Source organism: Opisthocomus hoazin, chromosome 8 (genome assembly GCF_030867145.1).
Source record: "Opisthocomus hoazin isolate bOpiHoa1 chromosome 8, bOpiHoa1.hap1, whole genome shotgun sequence".
NCBI lineage: Eukaryota > Metazoa > Chordata > Aves > Opisthocomiformes > Opisthocomidae > Opisthocomus > Opisthocomus hoazin.
Window position 1 is genome coordinate 30,876,467 of NC_134421.1, and position 21,845 is coordinate 30,898,311.

General features: G+C 40.2%; 1 protein-coding gene across 6 annotated transcripts in view; it reads left to right on the forward strand.

Annotated features, from left to right (window-relative positions):
• OSBPL8 (oxysterol binding protein like 8) overlaps window positions 1–21,845 on the forward strand; it is a 101,947-nt gene that overhangs the window by 46,486 nt on the left and 33,616 nt on the right. For 4 of the 6 annotated variants that reach the window (XM_075429581.1, XM_075429585.1, XM_075429580.1 and 1 more), the window contains one exon: window positions 3,943–4,080. In XM_075429581.1, the coding sequence (XP_075285696.1) occupies window positions 3,943–4,080 (138 nt within the window). The remainder of the gene's footprint in view (window positions 1–3,942; window positions 4,081–21,845) is intronic. The other 2 variants (XM_075429584.1, XM_075429583.1) reach the window with 1 other exon arrangement.

A 21,845-nucleotide genomic window follows, 5' to 3' on the forward strand; every position in this document is an offset into this window, starting at 1 on the left:
ATGTCCTTGTGCTATTTTCAAGAATGTAGGCACTTTTACATGCTCATTATAGAAACAGAACTGAGAATTTGCCACTTCAGATTTTTTTTTCATAGCTTTATCTGATGAAATAAATTGGCTGTAAAGACCCCAATTTGTGTTTCTTCTGATGCATGAATCTTAGTGACAAACTATGTATTAGTAATTTGATGGCCAGTATGCCGAAACTGAGTAAAGTACATATTAACAACTGTAATAGTTCTGTTGGCATTGAAATGTGCCCTCCAAAGAGTTTTGAGGTGGCTTTGATATTTACTAATTGATGTTTCTTCTCTGCTCATCTTCAAGGAGATAGATGGCATGGGTCTAAACTCACTCAGGTAAAGGAAGGGGTGAACAGAGGTCGTCTTTCTCTTGGATGAGTGCTCTGAAGGCTGAGTAAAAGTCTAAAAATAAACCACTACTTTGAGGCCTTGGGAAGGAATGGTTGGCAATGTTACTGGATGTCTTGTTGGACTAGTTGAGCGTATGCCTACAATATGCATCTTTCAAGTTGCAGAGGTGGCACATGAAGCCTAAGAAGAATTAGAATTGTAGAATGGTTTGGGTTGGAAGGGACCTTTAAAGTTCATCTGGTCCAACCTCCCTGCCATGGGGAGGAACATCTTCCACTGGATCAGTTTGATCAAAGCCCTGTCCAGCCTGACCTTGAACACTTCCAGGGACGGGGCATCCACAACTTCCCTGGGCAGCCTGCTCCAGTGCTTCACCACCTTCATCGTAAAAAATTTGTTTTGCATGTCCAATCTAAATCTGTCCTCTTTCAGTTTAAAACCATTGCTCCTTGTCCTGTCACTACGGGCCTTGGTAAAAAGTATTTCTCTGTCGTTATTATAAGCCCATTATTATATATATATATATTTATAAATTGAAAGGCTTCAATAAGATGTCCCTGGAGCCTTCTCTTCTCCCTGTGAGGCATTCCCCAGAACATTTTAAAAAATATAAAAATAGTTGAATTTTGGTTGTCCTCACCAAAACTCAATAGACAGTGTGAGTGCTTTGAAGATTAGTTGGAAACTGACTGTGGTTTTTGAGGTACACTGCAGGTACATGGGGACACAGGAGTCCAAAACTTTAAGCTGCAGTCTGGTATTTTGGGGAAATAAGAAAACATGTTTGACTAGTCAAAGTCACTTATTCATGCTAACTTTTATTTCATAAGTAAGCAAGGTCACAAGAGTAAATGACCGTTGCTCTCTTTCAGTATCACTGTTGGTTTTATTCTGTGAATGTAATGAAATTCCAGGATAAAATAATTCAGTGCTTCAAACGAATTCAAAATTAGCTATAGGACCACCAAATATTGTCAGTAAATGGATGACTTAAGTATGTACCATATGTTTTTATAGTGTTTATAAAATCAATTAGAAGCTATAAATAGCAGCCAAGGAGCCTCTACAAATTACTGAGTTTTCTATTAATATGTACTAATTAAATCTACTGTCTTAAAAAGATCTGCTTCCAAGTGGTAGATGTTTAATTCAATGGCATCGTGAAAACTCAGATTTGTCACTAGCGTTCCCCCCTTCTTTTTCCTTTCCAAGTACTTTTTCCTTTTTCTTGTAATAGCTTGCTTTGTTTCTGTCTCTGTCTTTTAAGGTTCCAGAGCTCTTGCCATAAGATACTTATCTTTAATAAGCATAAATTATTATTATATTGTTAGAGAAATATATGTTATTATATAAATATGTTGTTATATATTACAATATAGACAATATATTATTATATAAATTTAATAATCTCTCTTTACAGAGATCATTAAATTCATTAAGATCCCGTGGATTTTACAGCTGTGATTACACAGGCACCCATAAAACCCAGGCCATTAGTCAGTCTTTTATACAAAAAAGATGAAATCCTCTTACTAATCTTATTCACTATCCCTGCTCAAAGCAACAGTAATATTCTGCCTTGCCTTGTCTTGCCCCTCACTCTAAAGCAACCATCTGAGCATCAGGATGAGGGATTTTGAAGGAGGGGGGCAACTTCTTCCTAGTGGCTGCTACAGTTTGGATAGACATTTATGTTCTTAAGTGATTTCTTTCCATTTGTTTAGTATTTTTATAATACTTTGTATAAAAAGGAGATTTAAAAACTCTCCTGTGAATCATTCTTCAGCTCTATAGATTGAATTTCTGAAAAGCCCACTTGATTTAAGAAGTTTGTCTTAAATTCTCAGGCATACAAAGTGCTTACCATGAGATATTCTATCTTAGGCGATACGTAAACTGTGTTTTGTAGGAAAGAAGCCTTTCTGAGAGTGCTAGCGGTCTTTGCAGGACCCAAATTGAATCTGCAGACTAATGAAGGAGCATGAATTTAATGATGAACTTGAAGCTTGTAATCCTGTGGGTGTTACTGAGTTAACAACCCCAAGGTCAGTTCATGCTTTGGTAGAATTTCTGTGCAGAGCTGGTTTATGCTCCAGATTACTTGCCAGTACCTCCTGAGAAATGGTTGTGTCTAGACAGTTTAAAAAAACCTTTGGAACTTCCAAAGCTTAAAGCTTAAAAAAACCCCTTAGCGCGGTGCTGCACGCCGCCCGTTCAGGAGTGAGCCTTGTGCACAGGTCGCTTGAGAAGAGGTGGTAAGTGCAGCCCCCGCTGTGGAGCGGGCACCCAGCACAGCTGGCAGTGCGGCAGGCGAGGAGCCCACCGCAGAGCTGCAAGCACCGGGGCTGGCCAGGCGCTCCCGCCGAGCAGGGCGGGCTGTGCTGTTCTGTCCCTGGGAAGAGAAATGGCCAGTGGCTCTTCAAGAGCAGCTTTCAGCCAGCTGGTTGGAAGTTGGTGCTACTTCAGTGCATCTGCAACTTTTTTAAAACCCAGTGAGTATAGCTCACTGCCCTCGCAGTGACCTGTTTTGTGCGAGCCTGCTAAGCAGCTGTTTCCTACCCACCTTTTATTTTTCATTTCAGATATTGGTCCTTTCGTGGTCCAGTCCTTTCCCAAGACTTGATCAACTGCCCTGCTCCCCTCTTTTCCCATACTTGTCGCTGCAGGACAATAGAAAGCTAGTTTGGTGGTACTACAAGAAGAGCAAAGTCAGCCACTACTTTAAAGTAGTGCCTTCTGGCACTGACAGGCTTGAACTCCGAACTGGTAAAATGAGCTCTTTGCCTTCCTTGTCCATCTCCTCACATATTTTTCCTGAGCAGCAGTCTGCATAGCATATAGTTTGTCTGGAGCAGAGCTTTAGATGGTTTATCAGATGTAGAAAAATAGTACAGGTGGGTATCCTGTCATCCTTTCATTCTTCATACTGCCTTGTGTTTATGCTAGGCTTTGTTGAAAAATGTTGCCGTTGCTGTAATAATAGTAGAAATAAAGCTACGAAGTGGGCCTCTGTACTTCTCAAATTTCATCCAGAAAATGGAACATTTTGTTTAGACTAGATCTGCTGAACTTCTAAAACTGTGAGAGGAAAGCTTGAGAACTCTTAAAATGAGCTGCGTCATAAGTTCCAATCTTTTAGGCCATGTACGCACATACGTTCATCTTAGCTTTCTGGGATGGTGGCATAGCTTGATCTGGCGAGCTGTTTCCTGGGCTGTCTGTGTTGTGGCTAGTTAAACCAGGAACTATCACAAAAGTGGTGAAGAAAGCAGGATTTCAGAAGTTGTGTACCAGCTGAGTGCTGTATCTGTATTCAGTAGCAACCTTTCCTACCTCCTCCTAGTTTTTGTTTTCATCTTCTGCCTCTTGTCATAGACCAGTCTTGTCGGCTCCTTTCTGCTGTCCCCTCTAAAGCAAATCTCTGGTTTTGAAATCCTCATTTTCTAGAATGAAAAATTTTGCAAGACAGCATTTGAATACCAGTTTCATAAATAGCAGTGAGGTTGTTAATAGAAATCTATGCACAAGCACATAACATCATTGAATGAGCATCCATTTTGTGTTTCAGCAGTGGTAACAAACAGCGATGAATCACAGCTTTTAACTCCAGGAAAAATGAGCCAGCGCCAGGGGAAGGAAGCCTATTTTACTCCAACCAAAGAGTTACTCCAGCCATCTCTGAGCCCAGGAACCACCCACAGCCATGGTAAGACAAAGCTATATTTTACAGAGGTTTGAAAGAACTTAAATGCTGACAGTAATTATCTGTTCCAAATGTTGGTTCAAAACCACTGCCTTTCACAATAAAGAGGTAAGGAATAAAGCATATTGAAATATTGTATGTAATTCTTTGTATTCTTAAGTGCTAATCTGAAAGAGAAAAAAATGCATTACATGATGCACTAGTCTGTTAAAGCATGTTGAGATTTGTGGGAGAACAGTCCACGTGATGGTAAATCATTATCTGTGTGTAATCCTGTAACCGGTGGCCACGTTAATGTCTCGGGTATTTAAGCTGCGTCTTTAAGCAGAAGTGTTATGATACACCACCTAAGCCTGGAATCTTTGTATAAGGATCTCTTAAAAATTACTTCTACTGAAAGATCCTCCTCTTTAGGAAAGGGGGATGGGGGTGGAAGTTTCAGCACTACTTTTTGCCAGCTTTGAAACAGTCCCTCTGCCTTGCTAAACCTGTTGAAAACAAACTCTCAGTGGATCCGTGTGAACTGATTGGATGCAAAGTGAAACTCATCAGTAGACCTGACATGTTGATAGTCTGTTCAGAAAAAAACAAAAACAAAAAGCAAGCCATAGTTGCTCTCCCTGTGCTTATTTGCATTTGAAACTGCTTATGTTGTCTTACTGCCTAAAATATCACTAGACATGTTTGTTATGGTGTATGGATTCCTTAGTGAAAACTTCAGGCTTTTGTAATTAATATTCTCTCTCCTTTTACCCTTGGCAGCCATGCTAGTCCTCTATATTTCCTTTAGTTCTTGCCATGAGTAGTATTCTAGTGTTGATGAGGTTTTTTTGGTTTTTTTTTTTTTTTTTATTTGGTATGAGCCTCCCTAACTCTCATGGCTTGTTTTGTCAAAATAAGGATATTAGTCCGTCAGAGTAATAAAGGCAGTTTGTCAGGTATCTTTGAATAATTTTCCTGTTTTCCCATTCAGTAACGTTCAGGTAAAAAGAAAAAAAAACTTTGAAACCAAAGATAGTCATTACTGTGTTGAATCTGGTAGTCTTTTAGTGTATTTTAAGAATTATTATGGTAGTATTTTCAGAGCTACCCACAGCTAGTTCTGATGTATTTTCTAAAAGCTGCTGGTATCTCACTGGAAGAGCGCTTGATGTTCTCTGTCTTGCGTGGTGCTTAGTCTGAAATTATTTTCTGTAGAACATACATATATAACTTGTTTGTAATTATTGTTATGTTTAAAGAAATTTTGTGGTATTCTCTCTGTGTACAGTGTTTTATCCCTTGCTAGACAAATGTCGTAGTTATATGTGTTTTTGAATATTGTAGTAAAGTCTTCCTTTTAATGTTGCTATTCCTTCTAATTTATAAAGGCAAACTGTTGTGCTTTTTTAAAGCTTTCACTCATAGGAAAGTCATTAAAACAGGCTTGAAAAGCACTAAGGCTTGATTATGCTACATCAAAATCCTTGCAGCTATTAAATCTTCTCTTCAGATTTTTTTTTTCCTCTGATTATTTCAGGGCTTATATAAGTGCTGTTAAGCTGGTTAAATGTATCTATGCCTTTTTTTAGCATCAGTCATCACTGATCTAGTCTTCCAGGAGCACTACTAGAAATGAGGCTGTAGTTTCATCAACTGATGAATTTGGCTTGCAGTCAGTTTAAGTAGTGAAAAGGTATGGTGTGGGCTAGGCTTCAACAACATTTAATTATCAACTTCGAGCCTATCTGCAACTCGGAAGGTGTAGGTTTGATTTTTATGGAGGTGGTTGACCCACATTTAAAAGTTGGGTGGTTGCTCTGTGGTAGTTATTCCTAACATGGAAATTACAGTGCTGGTGAAAATGTGAGCTTGTTACACAGGGAAAAAGAAATGCTGTGCAAGCCGGAAAACTACGAAGTAGAACAGAGTTTAAAGTGATGGAGTGCTTAAGGGTGACTGTTATAACTGAAATCCAATTAACAAAGGTCTTTACAATATACCTGTAGTATTGTATGATGAGAATATGCAGAATTATAGGAAATATTTAGATATAGTATTTAAAGGCATTTACTATGATCTATATGGAGATACTTTTAGTCACTGGCACCTGAATTCATTCTTAGGAGATGTGTAATGTAAATAAACAAGTCAAAAGCACGTTAGGTATAGGATAAAAGAGAACTGAAATGGAAAAATGTGTGATGCAGTCTACAAAGGACTGATTAATGTATATACAGGGGAGCTGTGACATAGGTACTTGGCTTTTGCTGCTGGGCAGTTGGATGTTGTTGGATGCTATTTGCCCACCATTACCTAGGTTATGTGTCCTGCTGCCTGAATAAAAAAGCCTGTGTGGCAAAGCCAGTTTTGTATACAGCATGTGATTAAAAATAAATGGGTTGGAATGAAGCAAAGCCTGTGAAGAGGCAGTCTTTGGAGCAACCAGCACTTTGGTGTTACTGGGGAAACAGCATTGCGTGTGCCAAATTCTTTACTGGCCAGCAGCAGTCTAGGGAGAGGCATGCTCAGTGCAAATCACTTGGAAAATCTACTGGAACAAGCTTAATTTGTGTCTTCTACTTGTGTTTTAAGTAAGATCCTGATTACAAGTATTACAAATACGATTAAAAGAAGATGAGAACTTGAGTCTTAGTAGAGGGAGTGGAGGTAAACATTTAACGTCTGTTTGGGTCATTGGCTTCCTATTTGGAACCGAGGGTGAACCATGTAACGTGTCATTGTGAAGTTGTAAGTGGTATGTATTTATTGATTTTAAGTGCTTCTGTGTATAAATACTGGGTTTTAGTTCGTGTGACCATAGCTCTGGATTTCAGAAAGCTCCTATTTTCCTGTACATGACTTCTTAGTTTAAAACATGACTTCTTCCGTCCTCACTCCTTTCAGTCTCCTGAGATGGAACTTAGTATGTTGTGTGAACCAGAGATGGGGATCTTCTTTTTGGAGTCCAGTAGAGATCTGTTTTATGAACACAGAGTACAGCTTGATCTGGCAGCATTGTCTAGTGATTGTTCAGCAAAAGTCGATTTGCACTGTCATTGTTCTGCATAAAGTTTGCAGGAAGAAGTCGCACCTTCTTATCTTACAAAATGCTTTTAAAATTCTTAAAGATCTGCTGTCCTTTATTCTGAGACTGAAGACTAGCTTATCTTTTAGCCTACAGACTGGCCTTTAAAGGTGTGAAGGTCAGACTCGCTTCCAGAGAAAGCTTCAGCAAGGTGGTTTGACAGAAATGTATTAGAAAAACTGGTGGTGGGTATTACATTTGTTTATTATGCTCACCAGTTTACGTAGCTGATTCAGAATTGTGGTGTTGAAAGGCTAACTCAGCTGGCCCCAAGATGGACTTCTAGTTTTAATTATTGTGGATTTAATTTATTTCTGCCTTGCCTGTCATTAGTTAACTAGAGGGTCAGAATAAGCCAATCCTGATCATAATGCTGCAGTTGTTGGCATTTGGAGGTTCAGTATATTTATTTTATAGGCTTTAAGTTGGATAATACTAAAATCCATGTGGTTATCTAGTGCAAAAGCTGGTAACACTTGGATGTGTTGAGGTTTAAGAAACATCAAAACAGATATAAAAACTAGCTTATTGCATCCACAGCATGCAAGAAAGGGTTTAATAAAGGTACAAAGTTGACTTAATGAGACAACTTTTCACATTCTGTGTGGTACCACCATTTCTAGAAAGCCAGCAATGCAGCTTTTCATGGGAGCTCTAAGCTCAACTGCACAAAGGAAAGCTTTCTGATTATGGAGCTTCTCAGCGTCGTAACTGAGGAAATTCTTGTGAAAGTGTCCTTGAGCAGCTCCACATGGAGTTCCTCTTGAAAACTTTTACTGATTTTCCTCATTTTTCATTGTATATGCTTAAGAAAGCGGTTTCTAGACTCTTTCACTCAACAGCTCACTCAAATGGATTACTTTGCTTCTCAAATCAGGGTGTGAAATGATCATTGATAAAGATTTGGCAAGAACTTGTAAGATCAAGCTTTCTGAAATAAATCTTTCTTTTTTTCCCACATACAATTTTTAATTCCAACTTTTGAAGTCTTTAATTGTCCCTTCATAACATCTGCCACGTTACTGCTGTCTCTGACTTGTCAATGCCGTGTATTGCATCTTAGCGTTGCGTTCTGGTACGTGGGGTGTTCAGATCATGGTTGGTTTTCTTCTGCCTTATCTGCTGGGCAGGGAAGCCTTGCTACTTCTCTGTGCCTTGAACATGCTAATGATCATACTGCTTTTTTGATAAATATATTATTTAGAATTGTCAGACTTGGAATTGGACCTAAATAATTCAGTAGCCTTTTGATGGAAACTTTGATGGGTTTGGGGAGTTAGCTGTTGCTGTAAAGCCTTGCTTACTGTTGTGGGATAGTGTGTTTTTAGGCTCTGTGGTGAGCTGGTGTGGCCTTGCCAACTCACCAAGACTCTTTTTTTTTTTTTTTTTTTTTGTAAATGGAGTGCATATAGTTGTCAGGACTGCTAAAACATCTTTCAGTTCTAGCCTTTGGCGCATAGATTGAACAATGTTAATTTAGCTCATTTTCTGTGTTTGTATTCTATAGTTGAAAATGCTATTAACCATTAATGGGCAAACTACTAAACTTTTTATTGAGCTTATTTTTTGGGTTTTTACTTTTTTTAGCCTACCTACGTGTGACAAAAAGGAATCATTGACAAACTATTCTATTACAGTTAAAAAACGAACATGGCAGATACAGAGTCCAAGACTGCATTTTCAAAAGCGGTAGAGCAGAACTCTGCTTGCTGTTGTAAGCTGTTTATGTTGTTACACAAATTATCCCTGGTAAATTGGATTCTTGTAAATCTTGTTAACTCAGACTTACATCAGGATACGTCTTTATTTGATAAAATGAATTAATATAGAAATAGTGGTCACTTAAAAACTATGAATAAATCAGAAGTCTCCTCAGAAAGCGTCTTCAGTATTTTCGAATTTACAAATATGCTGTTAAAGCATATTTCAAACTTTTTGTGAAAGCAGCATAAATGCTTGAATAATAGTAAACTGTACCTGTGGTAAAGACAGAAATCTAGTTAAGATAGTTATATTAAAATTTCTGTAATAGGATGTTTGGAAATGTCTGACTTGACTTTTTTACCAGTATTTATATTGTCTGTTTATAGCTTTCTTTTATGAGAGTTTGTGCAGTTGTTCTTTGTGTGCCTTTGAGTGTGTGTTACAAAGTATATATGATGAAATACTTTTCTAGTTTTTTAGCTTGCTAGTAATTTATATATGTGTTTATTTGCTTAGGAGATAATATCTGGGCTTATTTTTTAAGAGCTTGAGCAGGTGAAAAGCCACATGAAGAAGAACATAAAATTCACAACATTCATTACAGAAAGATTTTGCGATTTTCAGTTTTTTGTGGATTTGAATGAGGATTCTAATTTGCAGGTACTACTAACGAGAGCATCATCCAAACTTAAACAGGAACAAATAACAGTGGTGCTTGTGTTGACAATACTATATTTGATACTTTAAGGGTGGCAACTCAGCAGATGATGCATTAAGATTTTGGAGCTCTAATTTCCATATTTCATGTGGGTAAAAATGACCTGTGCAGACAGACTTCCCAGCTTATGAACTCAGCTGTATCAGCCCTCGGTATTTTTCCTGTCTTTATTCAAAGCATCGATGAGATGGAGATGGCGTGAAAATGTGAGTAGTGTCTGGGGAAAAGCACATTAGGATGATGAAGATTGAGGAGGTGTTTTACAATAATGTACATCTTTGCATCTTTGATTAACAGCTAAATTAACAACTTCTTGCTCTCTTTCCCCCCCCCCCCTTTTTTTTTTTTAAAGTCAGCTTGTCAGATAAGGTTAAGCAGTGAAAGTGTGTGCCCAGAAGGAGCTTGAGCTGAGCTAAGAAACAGGATTGCCCCTCCATTCCAGCAGAGGAGTAGCAGTTGTTATTTCAGTTTGCAATATGACGAAAATGTGTTCTGTGTTACGTGACTGAGAAACACAAGTGGCTCAGGTGCAGGGAGGTGGATTTGCAGTGGAAGCAGAATTGTAGGTCTGCCAGTGATGGTGGTGATCAAAATGAACAGAATGGAAGAGGTGAAGCTGATTTTGGGGGAGAGTAAGGGCATTTTTGGCTGTACTGAGCTTATACTAAAGGCTGTTTGCTCTGGACTAAACATCTGAAGGACATGCGAGGATTTTAATCCATAGGGCGCTGCATTTGGGGACAAAATATAAATGTAATTATTTTTGCATGTGAGAGAAGGTGGAGAGTGGAAAATAGATGTTTTCAAGCAGTAGGCCCTAAAGAACATTTATTACCCGCTGAAGGGATGAGATGACTTTGGAGCCATAATGACCAAGAAAATACAAGACTTAGACATCACTGTCTGCCTGCAGCAGCTGGCAAGGTAAAGGTGGCTTGTTGTAGACCTGTACAACTTGCAGCCTTTAAAAAACATTGGTTTTGGGTATTTTGCTCAGTTGACAGCAGCAGCAGCAGGTTTTGTTTGACCAGGTGGTAAGAAATGTCTGGAGCTCCTGACTCACGTCGTCCCTGTTGTGGTCAGTGTGCAAGAAGCTCTGGAGATGTAGCATACCACATCCTCTTACCAGCTGCCAGGCGAAGACAGATTGCTTAGTCCAGTGGAAGGAAAGGTACAGCCCTGTGGCAGTGAGCTCAAAGCCTTTTCAAAGTATTGGCAACTCTTCCTGAGGTGGGCACTTGGCTTCAGTGTGTTGGCCAGGTCTCTGCCAGAAGGTCACGAGAGCCTTTTCATTCTTGTGGGTGCACAAGGCTGAAGCCAGAGCGGAGGGGCACTGCCTTGGAGATGGAGAGAGGAACCCTGCATGGCGGCGGTTGTAGCAGATGCATGCATTGAGCACAGGGAGGCTGTAACTCCACTGGTAGAATACTCATCACAGCATAAATGCCAGCTCCTCCTTTTCTTTTGGCTAGCGCTTTCAGAGTGTTAGTATTTCCTTTTGATAATGGCATTTGGCTTGCAGATGGTGAAATCTGGCCAGTCTTGTGAAATGTTTTAATTTCTGCTCTGTGGTTAGTTTCCAGAATCTATTCTCTTGACCTTCTGCTTTCTTACTGTAATGCATACTCTGGCACATTCCTCTCTGCAAGTCATTGTGTGTTCATTGAAACTTGCCATTTCTGAAATGCTACTCCACCCGGTATTTGTGGCTTGGGTAAATTCCATGTACTCTTTTCTGTGTGGGTTATAGCTTTATGAAAGCGTGCTGCTGGGGTTGAAAGGCACAGCAGGGCTGACTGCTGTGAAACTTCTCGAGCAAGTTCTCTTTCTCCATGACAGTCTCTGCAAAGCTGGCCTGCTTGAACCTGAACCGTGACCTTGAGCATGTTATAAGGGCTGAGATGAAAACTGTTGAAACGTGAGCAGTGAGCAAGCCTGTTTACTTTGGGTGGGAGGAGCGGAGCAGGAGTGTTAGCAAGCAACGAGGTGCCGCTGAGTACGGTTGCCAACAGAGCACTAGGAGCCTTGGTGTTCATTCGTAACCACTCTCAGGCGTCCCTCTGGAATTACTCCTCAGCTAAACTGCGCTCGACATGGAAATACCAGAGGACAGAAGAATATTTGGTGAAAGAAACTTGCCACTGTAAACTATTGGCACAACTTGTAGTGTCATGGTTCAGGTGTCTTTTTTCTGAATCAAATATTGGTGTCTGAAGGCAAGTATATTTTTAATACCCTTTTTATTAAATAGGAGAAACCCACTTTCGCTTAAAGTCTGTGTGCAAAAATCAGGTGTTGGATAAAACTCATTTATAGGTATGATAGTCTAGTAGCTTCCTTTTTCTGTTTCCTGCATTCCACAAAGAGTGTGTGCATACTACTGCATGTAGAGAATTATTTATGACCTTTTCTTTTGTTGAACTGGGGGGGGAGAACTCTACTGGAAAACATAGCGTTGTTGAGATGTCAGGGTAAATTACTGTCAGACTTCAAGGGCGAGTCTAGAAAGCTTCTGTCTTCTCTCCTACACCATCAGTTTTCCTTCCTCTTTCTTCTCCCTTTAGCTTGTACAGAGTTTGGTTTTAAGAAGGTTTTAGGTTTTCCTTGTATACCTCTAAGGGGAAATGGAATATTGTTTTACTCTGCATCACTGGATATACTCTTAGTCGTATTATGGCATCAGTATCAGTTTGCATAATGTGTTCATTATTTTAAACTTCTAAAATCTATATAAAAAGGATTATTACATTTAAAATTCCTCAGTCAGTTCAGAATATATTTGATTTGAGTTCAGTTTCCGTGCTTGGAATTCATACATGTACAATTCAGAGAGGTCTTTTTTGATAATCCTGTGGTTTATTTATTATACGGTAAACATTTTTCAGTTTGGGAAATGTTTTAAAACTAAAATCAGACTTTGTCAGAAGTGTTCATGTGCTGTTGGAATTGCACACGTCCTCTATTTGCTTTTGTTGTGTATACTGAGGTTTAAGTTTTGCCCCAGGCAATATCCTGGAAGAGTGTCTTAAGCACAGAGGATTATGATTTGTTTTTTTCAACCAGCATTTACTACTGAAGAAGCCCTGATTGAGTTAGCTGATATGAGAAATACATTCTGTCCTTCAGAAAATGTATACAACAGATAAGTTTTCCTCCTCTAGAGACATATTCAGTGGATTGACTAATGCTGGATTTCCCCTCTACCCCAAGACAGCTGAACTAAAGATTTATCATGTTTTTTTCTTCTTGCAATTGATTTAGCTATTGTATAAAACAGAAACCAAGAGACTTTCTCTCCCTTTCAGTGGCATATTTAATGTAGTGCCTGCTTTCATGAAATGCTTAACTTTTACTTATTTTTTTGTGTGTGTGCAGATACACTGTGGCACCCACCTGATGCATTTAGGCTGGAGTGCAGATACTTTGCTGGTTTTGCAGGCTTTTCAGCTATGTCTAAATTCTGCACTTGGATTTGGCTGCAGTTGTATCTGTGGGTATTTTGAAACTGTGTAAACTTCAAGCTGTGTATCTTAGTGCATTTTCTAAGTATATGAATTATTAAGGCACTGGGAACTGATATTGAAAGGATAGAAGGCTTCCTGGGGCATTAGTCTAAGGTCACCTAATGAATGATACTAATTCTGGTTTTATCAGTAAATTGACCTATTCCTCTGAATTTATTTTCTGGGTGGGGAGAAGAGGAAAAAGGATTTTTTTTTTTTTTTTTTGTCTAGCATGTGATGGCTTGTGAAGTGCACCTTTCCATTGTCATGTACAGAACGTGCAAACAGAAGCATTTACAACTACTTAGAAGTACCTCTGTGTCCTTTCAGGAATCAAATTTATTGCAAGGCATTAAAAGGGTTTCTAAGAGCTTTGGGCTCTGGGTGTGTGGAGAGCAGAAACCCCTTTAGCATCACAGGCTGGTGCTGAAGAGTTCCAATAAACTTTAGCGTAAAATCACACCATGGAGAAGAACACTCATTTTCATGAAATGTTACAGGTTCCTTCTGACATGACAGCCTTTCGGTTGTGTGTCAGCTGTCTCTTCCGCAACATGTACTGCTTTGAAGTAGTTCAAGCAAATGAGCCCGTGTATACAAGTATTAGCAGGCATAATAAATCACAAGCTGTTGAAAAGGTGCGGAGGTAGTTAATTTTTACAGCCAAACCATGTAATTAACTGTTTTACCACTGCATGTTTAAGTGAAATATGAAGATTACTTTGTAGGGGGTAGGGAGATGAAGGAGGAAGCCTAAATTAGATTTTTTTCTTTTCCCCCTCCTTTGCAGTGGTGAGACAGTCATTGTGGCAAAAGGCACAGAGTCTGCCTCTCCTATATTGCTGTTGAGTTAAATCAGAAGATAGGTAGTAGGAATACCCAGGTAACAGCTTGCTTGTTTGGGAGATAGCTTCAGAGAGGGGAAAGGTAACATTATCCATACTGAAATTCTTAATTTTATCTACCCAAGGATTTCAGTTTCACTTCTAAATGGAGAAGAGGGCATCGGAAGGAGAAAGATGTTTTTAATCTGTTCCTCTGTACAGTTTGGCTGTGTGAACAGTGTCAAGGGACCTGAGAGGGCATGGAGAGAAATAAGGGAAAAGCCTTCAGGATTGCGTTGTTTCCAGTCATGAGTGGTGTTCCCCAGGGCTCAGTTTTGGGGCCAGTCTTGTTAAACATCTTTATCAATGATCTGGATGAATGCATCAAGTGCTTCCTCAGGAATGTTGCAGATGACACCAAGCTGGGAGGAAGTGTCGATCTGCTGGAGGACAGGAAGGCTCTGCAGAGGGATCTGGACAGACTGGATCAATGGGCCGAAGCCAACTGTATGAGGTTTAACAAGGCCAAGTGCCGGGTCCTGCACTTGGGTCACAACAACCCCATGCAACGCTACAGGCTTGGGGAAGAGTGGCTGGAAAGCTGCCCAGTGGAAAAGGACCTGGGGGTGTTGGTCAACAGCCGGCTGAACTTGAGCCAGCAGTGTGCCCAGGTGTCCAAGAAGGCCAATGGCATCCTGGCTTGTATCAGGAACAGTGTGGCCAGCAGGAGCAGGGAGGTGATTGTGCCCCAGTACTCAGCACTGGTGAGGCCACACCTCGAGTCCTGTGTTCAGATCTGGACGTCTTACTACAAGAAAGACATTGAGGTGCTGGAGCGTGTCCAGAGAAGGGCAATGAGGCTGGTGTGAAGGGTCTAGAGAACAAGTCTTATGAGGAGAGGCTGAGGGAGCTGGGGCTCTTTAAGTCTGGAGAAGAGGAGGCTGAGGGGAGACCTTATCACTCTCTACAACTACCTGAAAGGAGGTTGTAGTGAGGCAGGTGTTGGTGTCGCCTCCCAAGTAACTACCAATAGGATGAGAGACAGTGGCCTCAAGTTGCATCAGGGTAGGTTTAGATTGGATATTAGGAAAAATTTCTTTACTGAAGGAGTGGTCAGGCATTGGAACAGGCTGCCCAGGGAAGTGGTGGAGTCCCCATCCCTGGAGGCATTCAAAAAAACGTGTAGATGTGACACTTCAAGACGTGGTTTAGCAGGCATGGTGGTGTTGGGTTGATGGTTGGACTTAATGATTTTAGAGGTGTTTTCCAACCTTAATGATTCTATGATTCTCAAACCCCTGGATGTCTAGCCGCTTTTTAGCGAAATGAACATAACATGAGAGTGGCCTTTTGTGGAAGAGCCTGGTGGGCTGGCGAACCTGTGCTTGGCAGTGGCTCTGGGACAGGCTGGCACAGTGGCTGGAGGGAGATGCAGGTGGTGTGGGGTGGGTGGTTGGTGGAGCCTCCTGTCAGTCTGTGCCACCCTGCTGCTACGGCATGGTATGCAGAAACGTCCCTGTGCCACTGTCTGCAGAACGTTCCTGCGCAGGGTCACAGCCCTCAGCCTGCAACAAGAGAGAACACACCCATTAACTGGGCAAGATAGGTCTGTAATGAGAGGATACATTTCCTTCTGTGTGTAAGGGGAGTTTTTCTACTGTGGCTTTCTCTTGATTTTAATTAGAAAAAAATAAAATGCATATTCTGAAGAGATTTGGACCAAGGTGGTTTGCTCTGTTTTGTAGTTAAGAAGATAGATTCAGAGAAGTGATATGGAGCTGTGTTTATTTAAAAAAAAAAAAAAAAAGTGGGGTTCTCCCTCCTTGCATTTCCCCTTGCTTGCCCCACCATTCCACTCCTGAAGTTTTCCAGCTGCTCTTTCTGTTCTTTGTGGAACATCTGGAGAAGGACTGCTTCAGCTGAGGGAAGTGTGAGACACAGTAATGGATAAATGGAGACAAGCCTGAACACATGGCATGCTCATCCAGTTTCTCCCCCTCCTTGCACTCAAGCGGATAGAGTTTTTCACTTCTTGTACAAAAGAAATGAAAGTTATGTGTTGCACATAATGGTTTCTATTGATGGCTTATATTGGTTTTTTTTTTCAGTTACATCTTTTTTCCTTGGCCTGTATTGGTACATTAGTCTGTTAAGAGGCATGAAGAAATTGCCTGGAAGCTACTGTGTTTCTCAGCCAGAAAAATTATTTTCAGTGTTTCCTGTATGTGTCTTAGTGTAGGTATCTGTAGGTACTAATGCACATACACTCTGCACAGTTAAAACCTTTCTTGGGGTTATAAAATACTTCAGTCTACTGTATTATCCTTGAGCCGATGTGAACTGAAATTACTGAGCCACAAATAGTAAGTACGCTCCTTTGCATAAGCAGCTGGGGTAAACAGTATTATTTGAGCATTAATCAAATTCACACTACCATTGATTTAATTTGTGGCACACATTTCACTTTGTAAGAAGAGGAGGCCTCGAATATGGAGCAAGGGAGAACGCAAGTTCTTACTTTCAAGCCAGTGGTTAGTGTCTTATTTTTCTGCTTTCCAGCAAACAGAGTAGGTTTCAAAAGACAGTCAGTCAGAAGGTGTGTTGGGAAAGTGGGATCAGCAGAGAAGCACCCGATGGGAAGGAAATTCCACATATGGAAGAGGGTGGCCATGCATGCTAGTCGTCAGGGCAAAGAAGCAACCAATCTAACGAGCAGTGGATGAGGGAGGTTAGGGAGAGCTTATTTGACTTTATTCTGGTAACTATCAGCAAGAGCAGTTTGGATCTGCTGATTTCTAGACTTGAAGCACAATTTACTGGGATTTTTTATGTTAAATCAACTTATGAAGTGTTTTATTCATTGCATAAAATATTTTTGGGGGCATTAATAATAAAAAAACTTCTTTGTGGAGATTATTTTGTGCAACTTTTCCAGGAGTCAGGCTGGTTTGTATATATAAATGTGGCAGAGTCTTAGAGAAGAAAAAGCTATCACCTCACCTTATAAATGAAAATAAGAAATGAAGATGTAGAAGCCACGGCAATCATTTGATGAAAACTAGCTAGGTAAGTGCCTAAACAGGAAAGTTCAACATGGCTGTGTAATGCAAAGCGTCGGCTCCCTTTTCAGATTTTTGTAGTGTGCCACAATATCAAATAGGGAAGCCACACAGGTCACAAGTTGTGCTGTGTGCAATAGAAATTTGGGACTTGAAAGACTAACAGGAAAAAGAATTGATGTAAGGAATCCTTAAAACCTAAATAATCACCATTTTTGTGTGCTTAGAAAGCGGAGATGAGTAGGACCAAAACTGAGATGTAAAAAATGAGATGTGGTGTACTTGTGGAGAAGAGGAGCTGGAGCAAAGCCTTTCTGCTTGAAGTGTCCTAATGGGCTTGCCGAGAGGAGTGTAGTGTTGCTTGGCTTGCTGCTGATTTGGCAGCCTCTGTCTCTTCACTGCATTTTTCATGTGTGCCCTTCGTTTGTTTCTTTTTTTTCCTTTTGTATCTTACTCATCAGAATGTGAGGTAAAAGGCTGTTACTGCAACACTCTTGTTCCAACCAGCTAATGCTAACCAGCTTTCTCAGAGAACATAATCCTTACACAAACACCTTAACTCATGAAGGAAGAGGGTCCGGTGCGACGTAGGTTTTCTTCATGTACTGGGATTTCATCTGTGTTTTCTCCAAGAGCTGATGGCCGAAAGCTTGTCCGGAATGCTTCATTTGGAGGATATAACGAACTCTCTCCTACTTTACCAGGTTTGTTTTGGTCTTGCATTTCTTAAAATGTACAGAAGACAATATAATTTCCACCTCAAATTTTTCAGCTTGAATTAAAGTAATGTACTGAGATGTTGGTAGAAATCAGAGAGAATATTGCTCGTATGCATTTAGATAACAGCTCTTTGTAGTGGCAAGATTTGTAGATAGGCAAGAGAGTAAGTTAGGTTACACTGCAGCAAATTTCTCTTTAAAAGGCATTTGTGTATTTGATACTGACTGGAATATTTGTTTTCTTTGTTTGGGCTTTTATGACTGGAGTTCTGTCATACGGTTTGTAAACATCTTCCTCCCTTGTACTTTCCGCTCCCCCCTCACACAATGGACTTGCTTTAAAATAGTGAGGTACAGCAGAAGGTTTTAATTTAGCTATAGCTACTAAAGAATCTGCGTGCTTGTCATCAGTGGTTTAACATAAAATGAGACGATAGAATGAGTTAGGGCTAAAAGCATAGCCTTGCTAAACTCTGTAGTGCAAGATTTTTAAGATCTTTAACACTAGAAAGAGCTTGAATCTCCTTTTGCTCAGATTTGTTGTCATATGAAAATCAGCACTGGAATATTGAAATTAATTTCTAGAGTTTAATTGTCCATATGCTTTTGATGTAGGTACCGTAATTTCAGCAGTTCACTTCAGGAAACTTCGATGCTTGATAATGTGTTACAAGGTCACCTCTTCCTGAAAGGGGACATTGTAGAAATTCTGCATTCTTACCAGAATTACCGTGTATGTGTGATTTGTCTTTTGCATGTGCACATACGCACTTTGTTGTAGAGTCCCTTGGGGACAGAATTCTGGGACGGCGGGGGGATAAAATAGTTTTTACTTTTTATTGTATGCCTTGTGCAGAATGGCTCACTGAATTTGTAAGCCCTGGCTCTGGAGCCATGGAAAAGAGTGAGGGTGCAGAGCACAGGGGAGGCTGCAGGCTGGCAGCGAGGGAGCTCTCTGCATCGCTGCCTGGTGCTGCCTTTGCAGAATCACCAGAGCAGCGTGTTCAACCGCAGGCAGCTGGGAGCAGGTGCTTGGGATGCCAGGTCCTGTTAAACCTCATGTTTTACCCTATAACGTTTCCTTTCACTCTGCTGCAGGAAATTACTAGCCTTCTACCAGGCATGTAACACTGAGTTTTATTCAAGCTGCTCAGGAAATAAAGATCTCAAAGCTTGAAAGCATGGAGTTGGCAAGTAGACAGATCCTCCCTGCCTTTAAGATAAATGAATGTAATTTGGCAATTACTGAAACAAAAAGGAATTCGCTTCCTTCATGTACAGGATTCTGCATTAAAGCTGATAGCTGTCTGCAAGTGGACAATGAGTGACTTCTTAAAATGCAGAACAAATGGAAAACAGTTTTTAATGAAAAAAAAAGTGTAAACATATAACTAAAAATGTTTTATCTTTTGGAATCTTCTGTATATCTGAAGAATATGACCAATATTAATATGCTGGAAGTTATAGTCTTTCAGTTTGGTGTAAGCAAGGGTTAGTAGTTATGGCCTGTCTAAAAGATACTCGTATAGTTACAGTGAGGACATTCTTTGGTTATTATTATTTGTTTTATGTGGTGTTTGCACAAGAAAATGTGACCATGAGAAAATACCTAAAAGAACTTTGCTACCTTTTCTGATTACTTCAGTTTCAAAATCCATGGAGGAATCTGGATTAATTAATATGGTATTGTATTCTTAAAACTGGTTGTCACCAAGCTTTTGAAAATCAGTCAGCTAAAAAGACTATTTGTCTCCTGTATTCAATTCTTTAAAAATATTTTTTCTTTTTTTTTTCTGCCATGTTTATAACACCAGTATTGGTATCTCCCACTAAGTATAGCTCATAGTTCTTCCAGAAGCATATAGTTTTTCAGCTCAATTATTCACTCTTGACAACTGTATATGCACACTAGTAATCAAATCAAGCTGTTGCTTGCTTTTCATTTGAAAGTCAGTAATATTGTTCCTTGGCTTTTTTTTCTTTTTGGATAAAATAGATTTGTCATTAAAAAGTAACATGTTTTTTCTCATGTATTTTTGTCAGGTTTCCTAATTGGAGATGGTATTTGAGAGGTACAAAACCAGTATTTGAGATGTAGGAGATATTATGTGGTTGGTTTTGTTTTTTCCCTTCCCTCAAGATTGATTGAAGGGACAGATTGCAGATGCAATTTTAAAGAATGATACCTGTGTTACGCGTCAAAATTGAAATCTCTTAACTAAACAGTTCTGTTTTAAAATGTGGCCTACCACAGACTTTATCCTAAAGATTCTTTAACACTAATCTTGCAATATATATACCCCTAATTTTTTGTCAAAGACAATGATTTGGAGGATTTTTTCTTCTGGTATTAACAGCATGTTCCAGGTCAGTCTCTAAAGAAGCATCAGTTGGTTTTGTTTCATTGGCATCGTGCATATGTGGTGTTCTGGTTGTTCCAGTTGCGTGCGGTTGTCAGGCTCTTACATCTGTCTGAAAGCTCATCGTGAGTTCTCACGTAGATTTCTGCCTGCGGGTTTTGGAAGGACTTGCCAAGTGCTCACAGTAGGAATATACTAATGGACAGTTTCCCTTGGTTTCTGAGGTCGTACCATGAAGTGTAGCTGACTGCACTGGGGTTTGGATCAGCTCTCAGCCCACGGGGACTGTGATGTTAAGACAAGGAAGATCACACTGGGAGAAAGACTGTTAAGATGTAGCGTTGCTCGGAACACCATCCCTCATGTCCAGAACTGTTTCAGAGGCTACAGTAGTGGAACTTGTGTTTAAAATAAAAAAGTAAAAAGCATCTGCAAGTGTCTTAAATAATACTGGGAGCTCGATCTGCAGGTCTAAAGGTTGCTTCAAACTGCACTTACTTGCTGTCCCCTAACTCTGAAAATTGCTCTCATGAGATTAGGTAAAAATGATACTCAAATCCAAGAGATTTAATACAGAGGAAATTGTGGAAAGGGACTGTATTTTCAACACCTGAATTTGTGCATTGTGAAATGTGAGCTCAGGTTGTCTTACTTAAAAGTTACTGATTGAGTTACAGGATGTTAAACAACAAGTGAGCTAAAATATTAAGCCCCAAACCACTGCTGATAAACACTGAAAAACTTGAAACACATTCTTTTTATTCGACCCTCCCTCTAGGCGTTCATACCCTGGCAGTTTCTGCTCCAGACACTGACTTCAATGACTTTTTGTGGTGTGATTTTCAGTACCTCTGGGGCAAATAAAGCTACAAAGAGAGCAGTAGCGCAAAGCATCATTTAGAGGCACAGTTCTCTTGGCTTTGCTGTTGTCTTTGTCAGAAATCCATGGCAAAATTTGTTGTTCATAGCTGGTAGCAGGAAGGGAGAAAACAGTATTTGTTATTATTGATTCTATGAATATAATTGTTCTGATGTTGTTGTTTCCTTGACCAAGTATTTCCACGGCAAAGTGTGTATCGTCCTCAGCTTGGGCCCATATTTAGCTTTTTGCTATGTTTCAGCACAAATTTCCCTGCAGGTACTAGTATCAAACTGTTCTTTTCAGAAGAAGAAAGACTGCTTACGGTATTGAGGTCCCTCCAGCGTAGCAGAGGCTGTCCTGACGCTGGATGAGGCTGTGTCTGCATCAGCAGCTGAATTACAATTTATTTTTTTCTATGTAGATTTTATCACGAGGGGAAAAGCCTGCTGTCTGTGTTCTGAGTGAGCTCATTCCTTCCACAGAGGGGAAGGTTACAAGTAGGGTGGTGTGGGATGTGAGGCTGACTGGTCAGGTGTCCTCACAGACCAAGATGGAGCTGTGCAAGGTGTCCCAGGATCTGCAGCACCCTGGCTTGGGTTCGCTAGCAAACCCCTCGAGCAGCCCGTGGCTGTGCGTGGGAGTAAGGAAGGGGAACAGTGAGTGTGGTGGCGTGTTTATAAATCCCGAAGTACACACACCTCTGCGACGCAAGATACTGCAAGCAAAGGGGTGAAGTGCAGGGAAACGCACCTGGGCTTTGGTCTTCGTGTCTGATTCTCTGGGACACAGCACTTCCTTCTGTTTTCATTGGTGATACCAATGAAAAGCCTGTTTATGAAAATAAAAACATATGTATGATAGATAAGGATGTGTAAGGCCCTTAAAGCTGCTGTGATTTAGAAAGCAAGCTGTGAATTATAGCTTCTCTTCTGTAAGAACAATCCTGACTTAG